General features: G+C 42.1%; 1 protein-coding gene across 4 annotated transcripts in view; it reads right to left on the bottom strand.

The window, feature by feature from the left end:
- Window positions 1-26,205, bottom strand: part of PTPRM (protein tyrosine phosphatase receptor type M) — a 637,795-nt gene that overhangs the window by 339,069 nt on the left and 272,521 nt on the right. For all 4 annotated transcript variants that reach the window (XM_065932554.1, XM_065932556.1, XM_065932555.1 and 1 more), the window contains exons 6-7: window positions 12,476-12,650; window positions 6,167-6,460 (exon numbers count right to left, since the gene is read on the bottom strand). In XM_065932554.1, the coding sequence (XP_065788626.1) occupies window positions 6,167-6,460; window positions 12,476-12,650 (469 nt within the window). The remainder of the gene's footprint in view (window positions 1-6,166; window positions 6,461-12,475; window positions 12,651-26,205) is intronic.

Here is a 26,205-nt window from a genome sequence, read left to right as displayed (position 1 = left end):
TTACTCATTGAAACCCAATGTAATTGCTTAAAGTCTCCAAGTGGTTTTCAGAGGATCACATAAACTATACACTACACGACACTGTCAGAGTAATTACAGACGTGTATATGCTACACAACATTGTCAGAGTAACTACAGAGGTGCAATCACACATGCTGTAATACAGATGGACCTGGCCGACACTGCACTAAGTGAACCCGCCAGACACAAAAGACAGATTCTGTATGATTCCACTGACAGGAGGAATCTGGAGTCGTCAAACTCATAAAGGCAGAAATGGGGGTTTTCGGGGGCTGGGGAGTGAAGGGAAGAGGTAGGGAGTTTCAGTTTTGCAAAATGAAAAACTCCTGGAGGCTGGCTACTGAACTATACAATATAAATGGTTTAAGATGGTAAATTTTATGCTACGTTATTTTGGCACAATTAAAACTAAAAATAATAGAAACATTCGACCTTTCTGTCCTTTATTCCTTTCTCTACTTTCCTTCATAGCATTTATTGTATTATATGTATGTGTATATACAATATACATATATCTATATGCACATGAACTTGCCTGGTGGCTCAGATGGTAAAGAATCTGCCTCCAATGCAGGAGACATGGGTTTGATCCTTGGGTCAGGAAAATCCCCTGGAGGAGGGAATAGCTACTCACTCCAGTATTCTTGCCTGGAGAATTCCATGAACAGAGGAGACTGGCAGGTACAGTCCATGCAAAGAGTTGGACAAGACTGAGCAACTAACACACACATACACACACAGAAGAACATATATGCATAATTTATGTATTTATTGCCTGAACACCTCTTCCCTCCAATACCCCCGAATACATCAGCTCTGAAGGTCACATCTTGTCTTGTTGCTCTGCTCTCAAGGCCTAGGGACAGTCCTTTCAAATATGGATGCTTAATAAATTATCGTAAGCATAAAATTTTTAAACAATGCAATCATTCTCTGTTTTAAAATAATTTTAGTTATACTAACTCTAAAGAACACATTTTAGTTTAGTTTTCTTTTTTACTCCTACCATCTTAATTGTTAAATCATTAGTTTATCATCATCCTGCTTTAACTCCTGGGGCCAGTTATTAGCAAGCCACTTAACCACAGTTAAACAATAACCAGGATACATAAAAAGCAATATCCTCAAATAAAACACTTAAAAAGTCCACTGCGAGAATCAAGCTAACAGCATCTCCTATTTCTCTCTTTCAAGGAGCTCCCAGCTAATGACTTGTGATATACAGGCTGCACATAATTACAAGAATATAAGATATAATAGAAAATACAAACTAAATTGCATTTTGCTCCACTGGATACTGAAATAATTTCAGCTCTCCGAGGTTTCCCAACTCTAGCCGAATGGCAAGGTTGGAAAATAACTAGATGTGTGTATAAATCTTGAAACTAGCTCTTGACAATAATCATTTTTAATATCCCATGTAGGCAGAGGATTTGCTCAACTCTAAAATACTTTCACAGATAATGTCTAACCTGATCTTCAAAAACACCTTGGATATGATCTGGGCAGGTGTCAACAGTGCCTATTTGGAGAATCAGAGAACAGTGATTTGATCAAGGTCACACACGCAGAACCTGTGCATACATTTGAAAATCATTTTGGGAAGCATCAGAAAGCAAAAGGTCTGGCAGTGTGCTCCCCTACAATTCTTGAAAGAAACCTGGCACGTGATGAAACCACATCTACAAGCCACATGCGAAAATCAATGTCAGCGCACAGAGATGGGCCATAAACAGTGACCATTTCATCTCAATGAAAGAAACGAAATACGGTTTTGTGGGTGTCACTGCAGTGGGATAGGACAGGTCTCATGGGTGCAGCACAGTAATGAACATAGTTTGTCCAAAAGAAACAGATTTAATAGAAAAAATAATGAGAGAATGATGTCTGGCATGGATGTAACGCCCAACTGCAAAGGATTCTCTGAGCCCAAATATAAACAGAATCCTTCTGATTTTTGACTTACCAGATTAAGTTATCTAGGGCAAGGAAATCAGGTTGCCAACATCTACTTCTTTTGAATGAAAACGCTAAAAGATAATTTTTTTCACTGGCATTTAACCTATATTGACTACTTCGTACGTGTCAGGTTCTGTCCTAGGCACCTCACATGTATTGTCTTCTAAGACTTCACAACCACATTAGGAGATAGGAGATGCCAACTGTTAGTATCACCCCTGTTTCATAGATAAGGCAACAGAAACTCAGAGAAGGTGTGGCTTCTTCTCAAGGTCACATGTCTAGCTCCAGGCAGAGACAGGACTCAAATCCTGGCACCCTGGTCTCAGAGCCTGAATTCTCAACTGCTGACTCTGGCTCCAGAAACCATAAGCTTTTCATGAAAGTGATATTTTAGCACAAAAACTGCTACCCTAAAACTCAGTATTTCCCTACTTCTGCTCAGGCTTTTGCAAACGTCATCAGAGACCTCCGTTGGCCAGCAGAGCACCGCTTGATAAACATGATCACAGAGAATTTCATCAAGGATGAAATAAAAAGGTCAACTCAGAGGTTTTCAAGCTAGAAGAACATACTAGATCATTTCATTAAAAAGAGACCATAGAATCCTCACGTGGAAGAGGCCTCCAGGTTCAGCCAGCTCAATCCTCTCATGAAAACACAATCTCCTTCAGCAACACCAGCTTTTGCCTGAACCCACCAGCCACTAGAAACTCCTGGTCATGACTTAGCTCTTGTCAAATGTGCAGACACCCTGCTCTTCTCCATCATCCATCTCAATTCTTCCACCATTCCTCAATGGTTGAGCGAAATTCAGAGCATTTACTATCCAGTGTGCATTCCTTTGAGCTCAGCCTATTCTGTGTTCTCTCTCTTTTAAAATGAGTGATAATAATAGCCGACCTCCTACAACAAGGCATTTGTTATCTTAATGTAACCTATGCTTACATTAGGGACCTTTTTTTGGGGGTGGGTATTGTTTTGTTGTTGTTCAGCCACTAAGTTGTGTCTGATTCTGTGCGACCCCATGGACTGTAGCAAACCAGGCTTCCTGGTCCTTCATTATCTCCCCGAGTTTGCGCACACTCATGTCCAATGAGTTGGTGATGCTATCTAACCATTTCATCCTCTGCTACCCTCTTTTCCTTTTGCCTTCAATCTTTCCCAACATCAGGATCTTCACAACAGGTGACCAAAGTAATGGAGCTTCAGGTTCAGCATCAGTCTTTCCAATGACTATCCAGGGTTGATTTCCTTTAGGATTGACTGGTTTAATCTTCTTGCTGTCCAAGGGACTCTTAAGAGTCTTCTCCAGCACCACCTTTCACTTGCGGGGAGGTGAGGGCAAGGCAATGGCACTACGGAATGACTAATACAATATGGACCACACTGTATATTCATACGCATTTACACCTAATCCTCAATCTCTCTTTTTTATGTATTGCTGCTAAATTTTATTTCTCTAATTCTGGACACATAGTCTTGGCCTTTTAAACCACCTGGGACGAATGTTCATTTATTCCTACTACCTGTCACCCTCTTAGATTCATCCACTGTTTATGCCCAGTGAAGGTCATTTTCCATAAGGTCATTTTCCATCTTCCACCTGCTTTGCAGAATGCTCAGCATCTCTCTCAGGTTATGAAGTCCATGACTTGTTCTTTCTGAGCCTTAAATGCTGGTGAACCACCTGAGGAAGAGGAGGGGACCACTAGCGCACCTCTCAGTCTAGAGTCTTGCTTCTTTTCACTCTGTCCTGTGCACCAACATTCCACACAGCTCACCAGAGCAGTAGGCAAGCTTTCCTGCAGATTTTCTCAAAAGCCTCAGGTCAGGAAAGGGTGAAGCTGTATTTCTTTGACAGTAGAAGGCTCATTCAACGTCTCTTTGCTCACCCACCCGTCATCTTCCCCTCTTATTTCTAGCTTTGACCCTCTCACCTAACATATTTCTATTTCCTAAGATTGACTTGCTCAACCACAGTTTTAAAAAAAAAGAAATGCTCAATGCCCATGCAAGATACACCTGCAACAGTGAACATGGCGGGTTGCAAATGGTAAGAGGAAAAAGCTTGCCTTCTCATCGGACTTCCTTGCTTAAGAGAGGTTAAAACTTTAAGCACAGGGCTGACATGCAACTATCCATTCAGAACTGGTTTTAATGTCTTAAGAAGGGCTGCCAATCTATTATGAAAGGCTCTACATTTACACATTACCCCACAGTAACAAAAAGGCTTCTTGAAAACAGAGACACACAGCTTAGGTTTAGGGGAAATGTAGGTAATAATCATGTCAATACCTGAAATACACAGATACAGAATCAGGAGAAACGACCAGAACTAAAAACATGAGGTGGGAGGGGTTGTCAGTGAATGTGATCCTAACCTTCTTCTGAAGAGAAAGGAAGACTGACTAGCACTGTGGCCCCCAAGCAGGATTCCTCCAAATAACACTGAAGTCAGAGAACACGAACCTACTGCTCAAGGAGCAGGAGTGGAGGAAAGCAGACCACAAGGGCCTCCATTTCCTAATCTCTAGGAAGGGGGTCGGCTTCCCTTGTAGTGCAGTGGTAAGGAATCCGCCTGCCAATGCCTGCCTAATGCAGGAGATACGGGTTCAGTCCCTGGGTCGGGAAGATCCCCTGGAGAAGGGAATGGCAACCCACTCCAGTATTCTTGCCTGGGAAATCCCATCGACAGAGCAGCCTGTGAGGCTACAGTCCATGGGGTCGCAAAGAGTTGGACACGACTTAGTGACTAAACAACAATAGGGAAGGGGGTCATAGTCTTGACTCCAGAGACTTCATGAAGCAGTTACAAAATAAGCAACAGATTTGAAAGCAATTCCTAAATTGTAAAATGATGTAAACAGTGTTACAGCTATTGTTTGCATTATGAAAGATGATAAATGATTTCAAAGAAGGGAAATTGTATTCGTTAAAGAGAGAGAGATGGGATGACATGGTTTAGGAAAGTGAGGCACAGAAGGTGTTATCCAACTCTGTTCTCTATGGACCACCCATGGCAGCTGTGGGCATCACCACAGGTCTTATGCCAGACTCTGCACTGAGCATGATATGGCCATGGGGGCGGGGGACCCAGGAAACAGACGTGGGTGGAAAAGGCAAGCCCAGTAGCAATACCCCAAGAAGATAAGCGTCCTGTTTTCTTTTCGAACAAAAGCATTTTTACAAAAACAATTTTTTTCCATGAGGTTTTGGCTTTTGGAAACCACATACTCAAAATTATGAAGAAAGAATGAAGCAGTTACCATTGTCAAGGCTTAATCATTTCTCCTACCAGACACGGTTAGGCTGTTGCTCTGAGTACTTTTAAAACTTAAGAAGAAATGAAACCTATCGATAAGTGCCCTCTTAAATAATGCCACCTGAAAAATCAATTGTCTCCATAAAAACTTCTGGAGTCTCATTCGCTCAGGCCGCGATTCAGTGTAAGAATCTTCATTCAAATGATGAAAGAACACTTCAGTGTCCCAACCTGTTACTTCTTTCTGTTATTTCGACTGGAGAGCAGCCAGACAGAAACAGCACTTGAACCTCTGACAGGAGCTTTCTTCGGGGTTTGATTTTTATAAGACTCTGCATTTCTCTCTCCATCAACCCCACAGAGCCGGCTCCGCACAGTCAATTAGAACTTTATCATCTGAGAATTTAAAGCCTGTGTGCAGCCTGAAAATCACCCTGGCTTGTCTTACAAATGGGCCCTGTGTCATTGGCAAGCAGCCCCTCCATTCAATATCCGCCCATAAAAACAATGGCTAAGGTGGGATCTGTTCTTCCAAAGCCGCCCCCTACCCCCCACCCCACCAGGCTACAAACACATCAACAGGGAACATAAACTGAAGAGACCTAGATGAGAGGTCTGACTGGTGAGCGGACATCATTAAAGTGGACAGTTTGTGTCGACTGTGGGATGATTCCCATATGAACTAGGTGACACTCTTAGGAAGGTGTCAATGAAGAACAGGGAGAACGGGGGTGGAGACGTCCTGAGTGAGACCAAGCCTTGAGGTCTGAAGCCACAGGTGGCTGCCCACAGGTGAAGGGACCTCCTATATGCCCACACAGGGTCCCAGCAGAGCTGAGGAAAGCGTGAGCCCCCTGCACTGAGGCTGCAGGTCAGACCCCACCAGACACGGACAAGCGGTCCCAGGGTCCCCAGACTCACCGGCACACTTGGTCCTGGTCCTGAGGGCGGGCCCAGGGGAGCCGGTGCCGCCCTCCCCGGGCCGGGTGAGGAGCACACTGATCTCATACTCCGTGTCGGGGTCCAGATGCCCGATTTTGTAGCTCGTGGAGTCCACCGGCTGCCGGTCGCTCCAGCTCCCACTGGCCGTGCAGTACTCCACCTCCCGGGCCACAATGGGCCCGTCCCCATTGATGGAGTTGGCGTTGAGTTGTATCCACAGGTAGGTGGCCCCCACAGAGGCCAGCTGAGGGGGCGCGATGGGAACAGGGGGCTCTGAAAGGTAAACCAGAGGGCCGTCCTTCAGACACTTGGAAAGAGCTCAACGCACATCAATCACTAAAATCGGGAAGATGTTGACAGTTTAGTGATGAATGGATGAGAACTGTTTTGCTCAGGTTAATAAGAAAAAGCACCTTGAGAGAGGTCTGCAGACTGTTTAAATCTGTGAAATAAGCCATTTAAAGCCCAAGCCTGTTCAGGTAGGTACAACCCCAGTTTGTTTCATGATGCAATTCATTTTTTCTCAAATACTTACATAGGCATCAAAGGATTTTATTTTGCACTAAAAGTAACTTGTAAAAACTCTCTCAAATGGTAGTAATTAAGCTCTAGAAGGCTCGCCACTGTCAACAGTGTCTTTGACATCACCCAAGGTATTACTTATATCATTAAATGTAGTCTTCTTATATTTATATTCCAAGAATATCATCACTTGAAAAAGATGAAATTATACTTTATCTCATCATAAATGCATTTCCAGGATGCCTCATTTACCCCAAAAAGCCATCCCAATGGATTCCTTCTGCTCTCAGAGCAGTGAGCACTTGGGGTAATAAAGTCCAGCACAGCCACTGTTGAGGGAACTTCCAGTAATGAATATTATTAAAGCCACAGAGAGAAAGAAAAGCTCTAAAACAAAGCACATGCCCAACTTGATAAACCTCTAAGCAATCAATGGCAAACACTCTTTACAACTCAAGAAAGTCCCCCTCCTTGTTTAAAACACAAGACTGACTTTCTCTGGACCTTTGAGATGGTAGAAACAGGCAATCTTGTTTACAACAGCATTCCCCGTATATCAAGTGCCACTTGAATGGCTCTCCAGGCACCAAATAAAGACATTCCATGTGCCAATGTCACTGTGAGTGGCACCATACATGACATTAGGGAGGAAGGTAATTGCATGAAATAACATGTTTCTATTTAATGAATCTCCATCAGAGAAAAACATTAAGCTCTAGTGATTTTTTTAGAGAATGTTTCTGCAGGTGGTTTGTTCCTTTCAGTGTGTTTTTGTTTTCAACTCCTCATCTAGTTCACACAAACGTCTGGAAAATAAAGCCTGCTATTTGAATTGGGGTGCTGGAGAAGACTTGAGAATCCCTTGGACAGCAAGGAGATCAAACCAGTCAATCTTAAAGGAAATCAAGTTGAATGTTCACTGGAAAGACTGATGTTGAAGTGCTTTGGCTACCTGATGCAAAGAGCTGACTCACTGTAAAATACCCTGATGCTGGGAAAGACTGAGGACGGGAGGAGAAGAAGGCAACAGAGGATGAGACAGTTGGATGGCATCACTGACTTAGTGGATATGAGTTTGAGCAAGCTCTGGGAGATGGTGAAGGACAGGAAACCCGGTGTGCTGCAGTCCTTGCGGTCGCAAAGAGTTGGACATGACTTAGTGACTGAACAACAATTCTGTCACTGGCATATGCACCTGTCCGCTTCGTGACATACATAACCAGTTGATCTCTACCACGTTTCCTGCTGGTCAGGACCTCAGGACTGCTGGTCTCATCTGAGATTTGGCCCCCGAGATGATACCAAGTTGGTTCCTAGACCAATAAGAAATGAGCAATACGACCACCTTCTGTTAAATTGGGGCATCTTTTTTCTTCTTTAACATATTCAAGGTGTGATAAATCATACCAACTTTTAAAATAACTGGGAAGAGACTTTCCTGGTGGTTCAGGAGTTAAGATTACAAGCTCCCAATGCAGTGAGTCTGAGTTTGACCCCTAGTCAGGGAACTAGAATCCACATGCTGCAACTAAAGATCTCATATGCCACAACTAATACCTGGCATAGCCAAATAAAATAAATAAATGTACATGCTTAGTCACTCAATCGTGTCTGACTCTCTGCGACCCTATGGACTGCAGCCCACCAGGCTCCCCCGTCCAAGGGGATTCTCTAGGCAAGAACACTGGAGTAGGTTGCCATGTCCTCCTCAATAAATGTATGGGGTCATTTCAAAAAATAAAATAGGGAAATCTCATGAGACTTAAGTCTACATAAGACACAAGATGAGTTTTATTTAGGGGACTGCAAATTTAGTGCACATTTATTGAATTATTGTTCCTATTGTTTATGAACTACAACTCTGTGCCAGCTCTTCATTTCTCGAGATAGCTTTGACGAAACTCATAATGATTTAACATCAATTTATATCATTAGGCAATTCCTTGAACCAAGACATGAAAAGGGCCTTTTCTAGTATATCCTAAGGCATTGACGTAGCCAGACTGAAAAAGCAGTTAATTACTTTGTAGTTGCACATGCTAGCAAGGGTTCCTGAACTGCCATTCAAAATATGACTCAGGGGCAAAGCCACAAAGGTTAGTGAGCACACAATTCATTTAGGACATTGTTACTAGTCTCCTAAAATAGACAGGACTTTAATGCTTATTCGTCCCAAGACTATTTTCTCTATTAGTTCCCCATTAGAAAGAGTACCAAATACATTAAGTCAAATGAAAGATTCAACTAGAATCTGGAAATAATTGAGACAGTCATTCAAAAGGACTTTGGGGTTGCTGGAAGAATCTATAATAATAAGTCAATATTTAAATTTTGAATAAATTTTCTCAAAGGGAAAGAAGGAAGGCACTCAATCTTACTAAGTGATAAAAAGCAATTTAAAATATTTAATCCAAGTGAAAGGGCATGTTAAAAGTAATTCTAAATCAAGTTATTTATTTATATAAATAGAATTAATATACATATAGATACATATCATATATATTATTGATATATATAAGTGAATTCTTAATATATGTCTTTTATAATTAAATATGACACTGATATAAATGCATATATACATGCATTGCAGAGATTACATGAAATATTTTCTTGTTTTTGATTACCAAAAGCAGTGGTAGATATAAATAAGACAAGCATGATAGTTTAAAATAAGTTGGGTTTCATTTGGGGACATCAAATCAGAGATGACCTTAAGAAAGCAGTAAACAACTTAAGATTTTGTCATCTAAAAAAATATTAGCACTCTAAATACACACATAGAAAATGTGTTCAATCATACACATGTGGCCTAAACATGTCATTATGTCTTTTAAAGTAACCTTGTCGAGGCAATTCTTACTTGACTAGTAGAATCTGGCATGTTACCTCATTTCAAAAAATAAAATATATGCAAAAGATGGCAATAAAAATTATAAGTGGAGGAAAAGTCAAATTCCAGATTTGTGCTATAACTGCAAGCCAGTTGTCACTGACTCAGGATGCAGAGATGCAAAAGAGGTGCCTGGACATTTTATCATGAGGAATCAAGAGCTCCCCATGCTGTCCTAAGGCAGGAAAAAGTGCGGCAGAAATGTGAGTTGAACCCACACATCCTCTGCGCTTAGGTGTGTTCTGGCAGACCAGAGATATCTGACTTGCTTATTGTTATTGTTTGTTGCTCAGTCTCTCAGTCATGTCTGATTCTTTTGTGATCCCACAAACTGCAGTATGCCAGACTTATCTCTTGGAGTTTGTTTCAAATCATGTCCATTGAGTCAGTGATACTATCTAACCATCTTATCTTCTGTGGCCCCCTTCTCCTGCCCTCTATCTTCCCAGCATCAGAGTCTTTTCCAATGAGTCGACACTTCACATCAGGTAGCCAAAGTCTTAGACTGTCAGCATCAGTCCTTCCAGTGACTATTCAGGACTGATTTCCTTTAGGATTGACTGGTTTGATCTCCTTGCTGTCCAAGGGACTCTCAAGAGTCTTCTCCAACACCACAGTTCAAAAGCATCAATTCTTTAGCCCTCAGCTTTCTTTATGGTTCAGCTCTCATATCCATACATGACTACTGGAAAAACCATAGCTTTGACTAGACGGACATTTTTCAGCAAAGCAATGTCTCTGTTTTTTAATATGCTATCTAGGTTTGTCATGGCTTTTCTTTCAAGGAGCAAGGGTCTTTTAATTCTGTGGCTGCAGTCACCATCCACAGTGATTTTGGAGCCCAAGAAAATAAAATCTGTCACTGTTTCCACTTTATCCCCATCTATTTGCCATGTGATTTGCTTATAACTCCCCCAAAACTAACTTTCCCATGGAAGCAATTTTTAGAGGTGACTAAATCTTCATCACACTGATTACAGAGCACCATGCCTCAGGCGGCACAGGTGGTCACAGTGAAGCACTGGAGCAACCAGAAATCAGAAAACAGGACACAACCACAAAGAACTGGACTAAGACAAAAGTGAAGTTACACTGATGACAATAAAGAACTCAGCCTCCAGACCAGCAAGGCGGCCGGTCCTCTGGATTTGTCGGCAAATGGTGTGGGTTTTCTACCCAGAGGCCCTTCTGCAGGGGATGGTGTGCACATTTATGCAAAGTTCCCTCTGCTTACAGATAAAATCCAAACTCCAAAACTAGCCAGACAGGCTAAAGCTTTGCTACAAGCCCACACTCACAGGGATCAGGCATGGCAAATTAGATCATTCGAGTCTAAACTGCAGTGTGTGGCTGGCTCCTTATTTCCTTCCACAGAACGTTAGTCAGGTTAGCTGTAGATAAACACTGCTTGGGTCAGGCTCCCCCCAAGCCAGGCATGACTAACACTAGTTTCACAACAGAAGCCTTTACCCACATCACCTATAGAGTTTATCGCAGAGGCTCTTCCCCAGAGACTCTGATTCAATACAGGTGTGGTAGTGGGGGTGGAGAAGAAGTGGCTGGTGTATTATTGTTATTATTTTTGGAAAGGTAATTCAGCCGTGCATTCTCAGATGAGGACCACTAATGGACCAGAGCAAAGAGGGTAAGAGCCACCTCTCTCCCATCGTGGACTGAACAGGTGTGGGCTGCCCATTAGGTATTCTCAGCGCCATTCACCTGTTTGATGCATCTGATCTTCCTGATGGCCCTTGAGGGTCAGTCACATTATTATTCTTTTCCAATTGACTTCGACAAGCCTTAGTTGTGTGGCATGTGGGATCTTGTTCCCCAACCGGGGATGGAACCTGGAACCCCTGCCCTGGGAACTCAGAGTCTTAGCCGCTGGACCCACTGGGGGAGTCCTGGGTCAAACTCATTATTAAGTCGATTTGAAACCTGAGGAAAAAGAAGCATCCAGAGCACAGGACCACACCCATGCAGCTAGCGCTGGGGTTTGAACCCCGCGGTCTGTAGAACTGTCTGCATAGAGAAGTTTGCTGACAAAAGGAACAGTCCCTCCAAAAGAAACCGATTTTACATTCCCCGTTTAACAAATGCAGGGGGAAAATTTTAAAAGTAGGCATCATTCTGTTCCCCTAGGAAGAAGCAGCAGTGGCTTGCCCCAAGTTGTATAAAAATGCCTCATGGTATATCTAAAAGTCCAAATTATTCTGTCTGGGACCAAAAACTGCCTTAGCAGTTCAGTACTATAAACTCCAAAGTCCGTGCACACACAAAAAAACACCAAACTAGCTAAAGGAAACTTATATCCCTCCCCTTTTACTTAACTCATCTCCCACCTTCCTGACTATAATGACTTAATTCTTCAGTCACACAAAATACAGTAATAGACCCTAACGGCAGCATTATGAATGCTAACTCACTGTTATCAATGTGGTTTGGGTGATATGACGGAGCATTTCTGTACTGACACTGCCTCATTTTATTAACCACCCTGCTATCGTAAACACCCTGGTTGGGGGAATATTTGCATTTTAAGTGATTTTCTATCAGTACAAAAAATTTCATTCCTTAAAAAAAAAAAATTTATAGGCTGTAATCTCTGTATACAGAGTTGGCAGAAGAACTTGCCAAGAGCACATTCGCTGCTTTGTATGCAACTGAACCAACATAAATAAAATACATTTTTCAAAAATATTGCTCACGTGCGAAATCTGTACTTAAAATGCAATCCATCAATACAGCCTGTCACCAAACCACTGTTCAGAAACAGACGAGGGTAAGTCTGAGCTTTCAACAAATCATGAGCTCATAACCGTCCCACATGCCTATTTTAATAGACTATGTGGGGGTATAAAAATAACATTATATACCTTTAACTACCAACTCTGCATAGTTGGATATGCCAACTCCCCCGTCGGTGCGAATCATGCAGCGGTATTTTCCAGCATCTCGTTTGGTTGTGTTCACGACGTTAAATGATGCTATGAATCGCCGGGAACTGGTCACCTTTATTTCCTTCAGAGGAGCATCCTGGACATCAATGCCCTGTGTTGTGGGGGTGGAGAGGACAAAAAGAAGTAATATCAGCTGTCTTCTGGAAACATACTCCTGAAGGCACAGAGTTCTGTGTTACTTACATCCAGATCCCGGCCCCTTGTTAATTAACCATGGGCAGTCGTTGCAGGAGAACAGCTGCCCAGAAACCAAAATTCTGCCTTGATCAACACTTTCAGGATTTGCCAGATGCAAAATTAAGTGTGAAGAAATGTCTTTGGTTTTGCCCCTCTAAGATATTCATTATGTTATTCTAGTGCAATGGGAGGAGAGGAAGAAGCACATGGGAAAATCCTTTATTTTGCTCCCAAACTATCACCAGTTAGTCTTTTTATAATACATAATCGTATTATACTTGGCTAGAAAAAAAAATTAATTCACACACTACACTATGACTGACCTCATTTTATATATGAACTAATAAACAGCTTATCAAGAACTACATTAAAAACATAAGTAGGTATTAGCATAGCTCCTATGGAAAGGGTCTGAAGGACTAGATTCAGCTTTAGAATTTTCTTCCTGGAGCTACAAAAAGCAAGCAGAAGTTGGTGCTTAATATCACCTAACATTATAAAAAAAAAAAAAATATCACCTAACACTGAAATGCGAGGGGAGAAGTTCCTTTCCACATTCCATAGCCAGGACCACACAAAGCAGGTTCCATCTCTGGGGCAGAGTTGTCCTATTCCATGCCCAAGACAGTAAATAAGTCCTTACTTATGCACACTTAGAAATTCATTCATGCTTCCCATAGTTTAAAGCCTCAAGAACGACTACAGATTTCAGTCCTATATAGTTTTAGTACAGTTATCAGGAAAGAGGCTCTCTTTACCATGCTATTTGCAAGTATTAAGGAGAAAACAAGCGGCAAAGACCTTAAGGCAAATGCATTTTGTCTGATTATTCACCCAGCAACCATGCTGGGGGCCACCCCCGTGCGGTCACTATATTAAGACCCTAAGCTCACCGCGGTGGACAACAGAAAAGTGACCCCAGTGCTCACAGCGCTTCAGTTGCTGGGAAATACAGGCTTGAAATGCACACGTGATCACCAATGATGGCGGGTCAGGTGGCCGGCAGAAATCATAATGGAGTTGTCTTTAGATATGGAGGCTGGTCTGAGGAACTGATCTTGGAGCTGAGATCTGAAGGGTAAGCAGGAGCTACCAGGCTAAGGGGAGAGTGGGAGAGAAGGAAGTGTCCCCGGCAGAAGACAGAGCAGGATGCCTGGGATGTTAGAAAGAGTGCAAAGCTTTGGAGGAGGCCAAGGCAGCCAGAGGAACTGGGGAGGTGGACAAGCATCCGTGCACTCCAGGACACACGGGCTGCGTGAAAAGTGTCTGTGTTTATAGGTGTGAACATGCCAGGCTACCAATAATAAAACTCCTCTGTAGCACTCAGTGATTTATATAAGCAAAGCCTTCTAATAGCTTTCTCCGTGATATTTTGTCAGTGTGTCCTAATGGACGTGAGTTTGGGAATTAGACCGACCAGGACTCCACAGGTAACTTCAGACTGATTTACCCACCTGGGCACCGCCCCCCCCCCCACCCCCCTCATCTGTAAGAGATCCTACAACTATCAGGGAGTTGTGGGAATTTAAGACACCGCCCTAATGACTGGTCCCCGCCCAGATTCTGGACCAGCTGAGGGATGAGCTCTAGAAAACAGGCGGACAGGCTGGCAAAACACTGCCTTTATACAATGATCCTGGCCCCGCAGACTCTGCAGAATACGGCTGATGTACAGTAAGCATGGGCTTGCTAGAACTGAGCACAGAATGGAATAAACTCACCCGCCCAGCCACGGGCCGCACTAGAAAGCCACAAGGCCTCCCTGTGTCGGGAGCTGCTGGCAAACACCCAGGACGGAGGAAGGGCTGCTGGGGGCAGTGAGTTCCCAAAGGAGGGGCTGGACCCTGCGTGCTCCCAGCCTCCTGCCAGCAGTTCCACGTGGACAGAGAAAAGGACCAGGGTGCTGCACCAGTACAGTTCCTGCCACAGCAGAGGAAACATCAGGGCTGGGCAACTACAGTTCCTAGCACCTTCAGAACTAGCAATCCAGGCAGCCTTGCTGGTAGCTTAAAAAGTCACAGATCTGAACATGATGTTAAATATACTCCTTACATATATCACGTGTCTTTTTTCGAAAACGAAATCCCTTCAATCTGGTCTGACAAAGGGCACTGAAAAGTTAGATAAATGAAACAAAACAATGTCAATCTAGCATTATTTGTGAATTCAACAGGAGAGAGTATTTCTCTTTGTATTCCACACATTCAGTCTCCCATCCTCTGCCCCAAATAAATTAAAAAAAAACCTGAATTCTACCACTAGGAGTAACCTTAGACCGACTACTCTATAAAATTGTCTTTTTCAAATAGAAAATAAAGCCAACCTTGTTTTTTTTTTTATTTTTTATTTATTTTTTTCAATTATTTTTATTAGGTGGAGGCTAATTACTTCGCAACATTGCAGTGGGTTTTGTCATACACTGACATGAATCAGCCATGGAGTTACATGTATTCCCCATCCCAATCCCCCCTCCCACCTCCCACCCCACCTGATTCCCCTGGGTCCTCCCAGTGCACCTGGCCCAAGCACCTGTCTCATGCATCCCACCTGGGCCGGTGGTCTGTTTCACCATAGATAATATACATGCTGTTCTCTCGAAACATCCCACCCTCGCCTTCTCCCCCAACCTTGTTTAAAAAAAAAAAAAATTGAGCCCTGAAGAAAGGCAGACTTCACATCTATAATTCTTTGCTTTGTTTATTAAAAACAAGGACAACTTCTTAAGGGTTATCTATTAATATTTCTTTCTTTACTCGTTGCATGAATCTTATAAAGATTACGCTTCTATGGTCATCTCATAATATTCTCCTAACAGAATAAACCTGTCTCAAAAGAACATTTATTCAAAAGAATTCTAAAGGATCCCCTTTAATCCACTACTTTCAAATATATAATCTTCTACATTAAAAAAAAAAAAGAATTCTAAAGGATGCCCTTATGCATTCCTCACAAGTACTCAAGGCTATATGAAGGGCAGCCAAGGTTAAGGAACCCTCCATGTTGGATGCATACACATATCGGGAGGAGCGTTACTTCATACCTGTGGTCTTTATGCCACTAATTCATCCTTTTAACAGCTTGAAACTGGCAGCTCTACCCAACTCCAATGAGTCATAGGAACCCTCAGGAATAGGCCTTTTTTTTTTTAATCCCAAGTATTTAATCACAGGGCTTCACAGGTGATGCAGTGGTAAAGAATCCTCCTGCCAATGCAAGAGATGTGGAGACGTGAGACTAGGGTTTCATCCCTGCCTCAGGAAGATCCCCTGGAGGAGGAAATGGCAACCCTCTCCAGTATTCTTGCCTGGAGAATCCCTATGGACAGAGGAGCTTAGTGGGCCACAGTCCACGGGGAGGCAAGGAGTTAGATAGCGAGCACACACACCCAATCCAACATAAGGGAAAAGAATCTAAAGAAGAATGGAGATACATATATACATACATATGCATATATATGTATGTATATCAGAATCACTTTGCTGAACACCTGAATCCAACACAACACTGTAAACTAACTGTACTTCAATAACAACAAAGAGAAGCGACTGATGGCTGGGTTCATGAAGAGGAAGGAGAGAGCATCCTCAGAGCACTGAGGCAGTGGCGAGGAGACAGCCCACCCGTCACTCTGATAGTGTCAGATCCCATGTCCTGGGTCCTTAGGAAAGGAGCAGGACAGGGTTCACAGCCCTTGGCAAGCACCAGACAGCAGAACCTGTGACACCTCCACGGATCAGCGGAAGTAACATGCGATAAATGCCGGGAGAGCGGGGTCAGCTAGAAACCCGTGCAGAAGCAGACTGTGGCTGCCTGTCAGCGTGGATGTGGGAGGGTGTTTCTGAAGCCTTGGCTCAAGGTTATTTTCTTGACTCCTCCAACATGCCTGTCAATGCTTTTGATGGCGTCACAGATACATCTGTCAAATGTACAGGTGACCAATAACTGGCACATGAATGGATACACTGGGATAAAAGCAAAGACTGCCTACCTCCCTGCTACTGGACTTCAGGCCCCACAAAGGCAGGGATCTTTCTCCAGGTTTTTTGCTGCTGCATCTATTGCATAAAAACCATGCCTGGTGCATCCCAGGGGGGCTTTAGTGGTAATACTGAAAGGGGTTTAGGCATTGAACGGGCAACTGAACAAATTGATTTTTTAAGATGCTTTTGGTCCCCAGATACCCTTGCTCAGGTCAGAATTCAACAGGAAAGACAGGGAACCGAGGCTGGCCTATTTTCTCTGATGCAGGGCAGTGAGTAAAGGTCATGAGGGTCCTTCCCTGTCTGCCTCTCCCTGACAGGGAGCGCCAGAAAGGACAATGTGCTCAGAACCTCGGGTACCCTGAGCATCTAAGAAACCATGGGGAGACTTCGTTACTCCGGCAAAACAAAATGATGAAAATGTCCGCTGGGAAGAGGTAGAACCTTTATCAGGCAGTTTTCTCTCAGTTTGCACAGAGTTAGAAAGAGGTGACCCTGCCAGGGACTGGAGAGCTGGTTCTTAATAGCATCACAGCAGGACAAGGAAGCACCAACAAGGATGGGCCCGTGATGTTCTTTAGAATATGAGTTCCTGTAAGAGAGCCTCAGCGTCCTTCTGACAAAACCCCAACTCCAGACAGAGCAGGGCGCCAGGTGTCCAGGTGTTAAAGCAACCTCTGACCCATCTTTTGTCAACGTAATGAGACAAGCATAATGGCCATGTCTGCGAGGAAGTGATCTTAGTGGGTTAAACACAGCTTTTTAATAAAAGCAAGACTATCTTCAAACACGCATGTATTTCAATTTGAGCAAGCCAGAGAAAGAGTCCTGATAGTTATTTAAATTAGACTTCCAACCTTCTTTTTGCAGAGGGCTAACTCTAGGACTTCTAAATGAGCAGCAATTTGCCAGCAAAAGAAAGATGCATATTAAGTCTTTCAGAAAGAGTTTTGCAATAACCAGAGCAATGATGGAAAGAAATTGAGGTCTGGGCAGTTAGCCGCCTTTAGAGAAAATTAATCCAATTTAGAAACTGGTCTGAGCGCAGGAGCTAAGCATATAGAGGGGAGCCAGAGGCGGCTCCTCAGCCATACAGGTGGAGATTAAACCACACTTTCATTTCTTTAATAGGGAAAATAATCCACATATTCCACTGTCAAATACATCCATCTGTAAGATACTGATTGAAATCCTTACCACTGGGGTCACTAATAGTATCTGTAGGGCCAGAAATAATTTTGTTTAAAACATTTCCTGTAATCTAAATCTTAATTGACTATCTCAACAAATCTACTTTCTGGACCCCACATATTTTTACATTTTAATAAATAATAACTAATCAAAGTGCCGACCTTTGATTTCTAGACCATAACCAAGCCAGCACAAATATTTATCAATGTGGAATGCTACAACTAGAAGTCTTACTCCTATTATCACATACTATGAATACATATTGACAAATGTTCTTTAATTGGTTAATGGGGATACAGATAGCCAAAGTGAAAGTCACTCAGTCATGTCCGACTCTGTGACCCCATGGACCGTACAGTCTAGGGAATTCTCCAGGCCAGAATACTGGAGTGGGTAGCTTTTCCCTTCTCCAGAGGTCTTTCCAATCCAGGGATTGAACCCAGGTCTCCTGCACTGCAGGTAGATTCTTTACCAGCTGAGCCACAAGGGAAGCCCAAGAATACTGGAGTGGGTAGCCTATTCCTTTTCCAGGGGATCTTCCTAACCCAGGAATCAAACTGGGGTCTCCTGCATTACAGGCAGATTCTTTACCAACTGAGCTATGAGGGAAGCCCACAGACAGTCAAAATAACATATTATTCAAACATATAATAGTCTTCCATGCATATTTGAGTAAAAAAGTTTGATTATGAAAATTTAGAACTTCATTCTGATATTTAGACACAGTTCCATATATATTTGCAATATGTGAACAATATTGTTTAATAATATATAATAATGCAGTAACTAGATATACCAAGAAAAGAAATACCAATCAAGTTAGAAGTTCTTTTGACTTAAAATCTGTCGATGAGGCTAATCTAGCCACACCAAACTAAGTAATCTGACAGTGCCCGACTGTTCCTGTTGGGTTAAAGGTTTGGGTTTGCAAGGCTAGAACATGACTTTGTTACTTCTAAACTGTAATAACAGCACTTGACCATGAGGAGGATGGCAGAACCTACCTAGTTATCCATGATCTAAAAGACAAGGTTAGTTAGTCATAAACAAGGCTGACAAAGGACATTACTTTTTCCCCAATCAGTATGCCTTAAAACATACAAAGATTCTAGTCCCCTTTCAGGCTCCTCTGTCCACAGAATTCTCCAGGCAAGGAAACTAGAGTGGGTTCCCATTCCCTTCTCCAGGGGAACTTCTTTACCAGGGATCAAACCCAGGTTTCCTGAATTGCAAGCAGATTCTTTACCATCTGAGTCACCAGGGAAGCCTTAAAACATACAAGTCTTCCTGAAAAAAAAGTTGAAAAGATAAAGAAGGCACAAGATAAGGGTTAAAAGCCCCATAGTTCTGAATCTGAATTTGAATTGTCACACTGAATTGGAATTGTCACTCTGTCTTGATCTCAAGACAGACATGTTTTAATCTTAAATGTATATGTGTATATATATATACACACACACACACACATATATATATATACCCAGCTCCATCCAACGGGAAGATCCGCAAATAATAATGAGTAGTAATAAGCACCTCTGTCCTCAGATTGCAATTTCTTCTTCTCTTTTTTTTCATATTGTAATTTCTAATTACCAGTTCCCCTGAAAAAGAACCAGGGCTCCCTGGCAAAATGTCTAATTCTAGATTATCAATATGGAAAACACAAGCCTGGAACACACAGTCACACCCAAAAGCAAGAAAGCCATGGAGATGGCCCAGCTCAGGGGACTCCCATTCTGAGTAAGCCTCACTGTTTAGGGATGGAAGATCTGAGCAGCGATAAGGATAATAAGTGCAATGGCTCGAAACTCATCAAAAGTGTTTAAATCCACAAGTTGATGATGACAGATGATGACGTCAATGACAATAACAGCAGTAACCTCTTTGGTAACTTTCAGGTGATGTTAATGAACTACCTCACTATTTTGACAATTTGCTAAAAAAGACAAAAATATCAAGTATTTATACCACCTTCCATGTGTGATTTATATGCCAGGACACCCAAACGGTTAATAGCAGAAGAGCTTTTCTTTTTAGAAGTATTCTAGTGCCTAAACAAAGAAGGACTGAGAACGAGACTGTTTTGCAACCCTGAATGAATCAATGACCCTAGGAATGAGTATCACAAAGGAGATACAACTGGCAAGACACACAACAGTCAGAATAATACACTAAACGTTGCTACTTGAAGTTGACAGGCAAAACTCAAAACACAAGAGGCTGTGCAGGACAAACCCAGCCTCAACAACACCAACACCCACCACCACAAACAGAGGGAAATGAACAGAAATACTGAAGATAAAAAGGACTTAAGACACTCGTCATGGGATTGTGAGATTGGGACTGACATATGTATACTTTTATCCTACTATGTATAAAAGAGATAACTAATGAGAACCTACCACATGTATATAAAAGAAAACATTCATCACCCAAACTGCAAAGTGTGAACTTTACCACAATCACAAACCAAATAAAACTGCTAAAATAAATAGTTACTAGACAGCCAAGAAATACGAACACTAATTGTTTTCACAGGGCATGCATGGTGATAATTCTATTTTTGTAAGAGCGCTTATCTTTTAGAGCAGCAGTTTGAGGCTAAGTTCATCCTGCAACTTCTTTTGTAAGGCTTGCAAGCTCAGAATGGTGTTTATGTTTTTTAAAACGGCTGAAAAAAAAATCAAAAGAATAGTATTTTGTGACAATGAAAATGACGTGACAGACTTTTCACATGTTCATGTATAAACCTGTCCTGAAACTAGCCACATTCATCCATTTCAGTGCTGTTCAAGGACGCTTTCATGCTATGATGGCAGAGAAGACCCTCTGGGCTGCAAAATTTACTACCTAGCCCTTCACGGAGAAAGTTTGCCAACTCCTGTTTTAGAGAAACGTTTACAAGTTACATAACATGATGACTGGGATCATCAGACGGGAAGCAGTTGGGCACACAGGGGAAGAAAGTGGTCTCACATGCTGTTGGTTTTGAAGTCGATGTTGGGTACATCGAGTCTGTGACATCATTCTCTCTACCTCTGTGTTTATTTATGATTTCTATAATAAAAATAAAAATAGGAGCTTGAGATTAACATATACACGTCAATACTTTGGCCACCTGATGCAAACAGTCGACTCATTGGAAAAGACCCCAAGGTTGGGAAAGATTGAGGGCAGGAGGAGAAAGGGGTGACAGAGGATGAGATGGTTGGATGGCATCACTTACTCAATGGACATGAGTTTGAGCAAACTCCGAGAGATAGTGAAGGACAGGGAAACCTGGCGTGCTGCAGTTCATGAGGTTTCAAAGAGTCAGGCACAATTTAGTGACTGAACAACAAATACATAAACTATATAACCAACAAGGACTTACTGTGTAGCACAGGCAACTATACTCAGTATTTTTTTAAAAATAAAGTAAAATAAAAAAATAAAAAGAAAATAGTTCTAAGAAGCAATCAGAAGAAAATCACTTCTTTTTTGCATTTTTTAACAACTATTTAAACCATGACAATTGCCCCAGGAAAAATAGATGGTTTTGTTGCTAGCTCACAAATACTGCAAAGCTATAGGAATCAAAGAAACATTTTGTCCAGCTGTCATTTGCGTCCGGCAAAAGCAGCAAGTCGGTCTGCTACAAAGATCCCACCACAGAAGTAAAGAAAATGCAATTTGCTAAAGGGGAAGCCACATGCCCAGGGTAGCAGTCCTCTCTGTAGCAGCATTCGCATAACTAATCATATACACCCAGCACATGGAAAGTGTAGGACACACACTTCCTAAATGAAAGCAATCACTGGCTTCTATCTCAAGAATAAACAGAAACCCCATTAATCTGTCACTTGTCCCTTGTCTTTAGTGGACATCACTTCTTATAACAGAGACGCACATAATTTTCTTGCACCTGAACAATAGCCAATTCCCTTTGCTTTGAATGAAGGGAATGAAGGGTGGCATTTTACACATGGGAGAAATGCAGAAGAGAATAACGATATGATTTATGATTTCAAAGTTCATCCCCTATAGGAGCTAGCTGATTGCCACTGTGTGTCAGTCACAGAAGTCTCTGATCTTGTCCCAAACTGGGTCCCTCTAGGACTAAAAGCACCATGATTTTTTCTCTATTTCGTCTCTCTGGTCCTAAAGACAATTTTGAAACTAAAACCCATCCAAAATTGTCAAATTTTCTCCCCACTCTCTTTTTTAGGTACAAGAAGATCAAACCAGTCAATCCTATAAGAAATTCCAAATATTCATTGGAAGGACTGATACTGGCCATCCAATGCAAAGAGCCAACTCGTTGGAAAAGACCTTGATGCTAGGAAAGATTAAGGGCAAGAGGAGAAGGGGGCCACAGAGGAAGAGATAGTGGAATGGCATTATCGGCTCAATGGACATGAGTTTGAGCAAACTCTGGGAGATGGTGAAGGACAGGAAAGCGTGGTGTGCTGTATTCCATGGGGTCGCAATGAGTTAGACACAACGGAGTGACTGAATAACACCACCACCAATTCCAGGTAATTAGACTGAAAATCTTCTAGGGCTTTCAAAATTACTTAAAGCAGGCATGCCGTTTAAGTCCTAGCTAAAATATCCTTCATTTTTTCCTCCCCTTCCAAAAAGAAGAGTAAGAAGAGAGGGAAAAAACAGAGATGCTAACAGTGTCCAAATTCTCCAGGGTCCCCGCTCTAGGGCCCAGATCACCGAAAGCAGACAGGGTGGCGGATGTTTAAGATCTCGGAAATTCTGAAGCAGGGCTTTCTGCATCTCCCCTTCTCGTGACACAGCTGTGGATCCTTGGAAGCAAGAGACACACACGAGCCCTTTGATGAATACGAGAAAAGACAGACAGAATAAATGCTTTAATAGGATGTGTGGCTCCTAGGCTCAAAGTCAGCATTCCCCAAGATTAGCAGTTGATGCCTCTCTCTTCCGTCCTCCTACATGAATCATTCTGACCTGCGGTTTTCACAGCACATCCTCACATCCTGGCCCAGTGGTCGTCAGATCCCATCAGAGGACGAGGCCCTTGGACAAGGCTCCAGCGACTCCTGGCCCATCCTCCTCAAAGTACCAACCACTTACACCTTCTTTGACTGAGGCAGGTGATATCACAAAGTACAATTTTTAATCAATTTCTCCCAGAATCTCCGTAGATATATCCCACTGTTTCACCCAGGTAAAAGAAACCTTTACCTTTAAAAGGAGGTAATCCAAAATCATATCAGTTAAAAGATACGATGTAAGCTTTCAAGGTTGTCGGTGGTTTCAGGCTGAATATTCAATATTATATCATGTAGATGGATACTGAACTGACTAAAACAATAATGGATGTGATTTCAACCACTCAAAACTTTAAGAGAAAAAAAAAACTTTAAGGAGCCAATGGTTCCTATAGCAACTGAAGACAGTCCCTTTTGTGCCTTCCTGGTATTTTCTATGACAGTAAGTGGTATTAAATTTATGCTTTAATATACAGGGTCTAAAACACCCAAGTTAGGCTTGACAAGGGAACCATAATTTGGCTCCCTTTCAAATCATTTTACGGTTTTTATACATAATAACAAAATCATTCTGATATACAGCTGTGATTTTTTTCCCTCACAATCTATAGAGGAAACTAAAAGCCACCAAGAAATGTTGACCAAATACACACATTCCAAAACACAAAAGCCAAGGCAACATCCCACACACATGAATACAGTTTTCATCTTGTGTGTGTGCTAAGTTGCTTCAGATGTGCCCTACTCTTTGAGAGCCCACAGACTATTGCCCGCCAGGCTCCTCTGTCCATGGCATTTCCCAGGCAAGAATACTGGAGTGGGTTGCCATGCCCTCCTCTGGGGGATTTTCCTGACCCAAGGATCAAACCAACATCTCTTTATATCTCCCTGCAGTGGCAGGCAGATTCTTTACCACTATTGCCACCTGCAAAGCCCATAATTTTCATCTTAAATGTTGATAAAAGCTATGTATCACTTAAATTGCCAACTGATGATTATGAATCCATGAAAAAAGATCTGGATCATCGTTCTTTGCAAGAGGCATTACAGTTAAGAATAAAGATTTTTGGACTTAGATGGCCTGGCTCAAATTCCAGTTCTTGTTACTAGCAACAAGTCAACGCAAAAATCTCTGAAACTTTCTGAGACCCAGTTACATCTTTATTCTATAAATGGGCACATAAAAGAATTCTCATAGGGATCAGTTAAGAGAAAAAAAAAAATTGCTGAACATAGGCTGGAGTTGTGGTCCACTGCAGTTCATGGGGTCACAAAGAATCGGGCATGACTGAGCGACTGAACAACAGCAAGATGATTATTCCAAAGTTAATGCTGATATTTTCATAGTAAATCTGAGAATATTTGGTTAACAGGCTAATATCTGAAATACAAGGTCAGTCAATCAGTGGAGAAAAATGTCCAAGTGACAGAATTTACTCATTTATAAATAAACAAATACATTTATACATATAATTGACTTTCACTAACAAAACAGAACTATCTACAATACATATAATAATTGGACAGATGAGTGTGTTAAAGTTCCCTATCTCTTCTGAGCTTGTTTTATCATTAATAAAATGCAGAATTTAATTCGAACATTGTTCCAAATTTAGGTTTTACATAATATTGTAATGCTAAAAAGTGAGCCATTTAAAATTGATGGAGAGAAAAGGATGATTTTCCAGGTTTCCTTCACCAGCTACCGTTCACCCAATGCACAGTCCTGGGCTTGATCAAAGCTTCCATCCACCTACCTTTGAAAAGGCATCTCAAGGATTCCCTGGTGACTCAGTGGTAAAAAATCTGCCTGCCAATGAAGGAAACACGGGTTCGATCCCTGGTCCAGGAAGATCCCACATACCACACAACTAAGGCTGTACACCAGAACTACTAAGTCTGCTCTAGAGCCCGTTTTCCACAAGAGAAGCCACTGCAATGAGAACCCTGTGCATAGCAACTAAAGAGTAGCCTCCATGCTCTCCAGCTAGAGGAAAGCCTGAGCAGAAACAAAGACCCAGCACAGCCAAAAATAAATTGATTACTTTTTAAAAAATTAAAAGAGAAACAGAAAAGGGCTTTCCACCACCTCCTTGTTTTTTGGCATTTGTCCTGGAAGCTGGATCACCTTCATTTCCCACCCATATCTGAGTCTGATGTGGTAGCTGAGTTGTGCAGATCGAAATGTTTGCATCCTCCTCCATATTCATATGATGAGGCCTACTCCCCACTGTGACTGTAATGGAGATGGGGCTTTTGGAAGCTAACTAGGTTGAGATGTACTTCCTTGGTGTCTCAGATGGTTAAGAATCTGTCTGCAATGTGGGAGACCCAGGTTTGACCCCTGGGTGGGGAAGATTCTTCTGGAGAAGGGAATGGCACCCCACTCCAGCAGTCTTGCCTGGAGAATCCATGGGCAGAGGAGTCTGGTAGGCTACTGTCCATAGAGTCACAAAGAGTCAGACAAGACTGAGCAACTAACACTCAATGTTGAGATGAGGTTGAGATGAGGTTGTGCGTGTGGAGACCAAAGGGTGGGATGAGGGCCCTTACAAAAGGAGGAAGAGCCCAGAGGATGAATGTGACTATGCAGCAAGAAGTTGTTGGTCTGCAGACCCAGGAGCTGGTCCTCTCCAAGAACATGCATGCTGGTCTTGGCTCTGAAGACTGCCAGCCCCCAGAACTGTGAGAGATAAATGTCTCCCAGTTTACAGTATTTTTGTTACAGTGCTTTGGTGATTTACTGAAAAGCTGAAAGAGGTATTATAAATACTAATTCCCAAGATAAGCCTATAGAGATAAATAAAATTTTAAATATTTCAGAAAGAACAACAGTAATTCTAATATAATTACATGTGGCTCAAAGGGTCAATGACTGTATGAACATATATAACCCAAAAACTGATACCATCAGCAAATAATATTTAAGTATAAAAAAGAACATCTAAGATTCTATTTTCTCAGTATCTTATATATAAACATACTCAAGGATATTTCAAAATGTGGGTTCCACAAGTGACCAGAAAGTTGATAACAACAAGAAATGCATGCTCCTGTTTTGGTTACTTGAATGGCTTTCCAAATCTGTTTCATTTGAGTTATAGCTACGGTTATAGCCCAGGTTCATGCAAAGATCACCATATCTGATAGTACACAGCAAGGATACTCAGCAGATTCCATGCACATCAGTTTCTTTTTTTTTTTTTACCACATAAAATTACTTTGATAGATGCTGTCTTCCTCCTGCACACTGTCTGGAAGGTGTTTTAAGTACATTGCAGCTATAATAATGGAG

The sequence above is a fragment of the Muntiacus reevesi genome, chromosome 4, assembly GCF_963930625.1.
Source record: "Muntiacus reevesi chromosome 4, mMunRee1.1, whole genome shotgun sequence".
NCBI classification, from domain to species: Eukaryota; Metazoa; Chordata; class Mammalia; order Artiodactyla; family Cervidae; genus Muntiacus; species Muntiacus reevesi.
The sequence above is the reverse complement of the archived record's forward strand: the minus strand, read 5'-3'. Positions and strand labels throughout refer to the sequence as shown.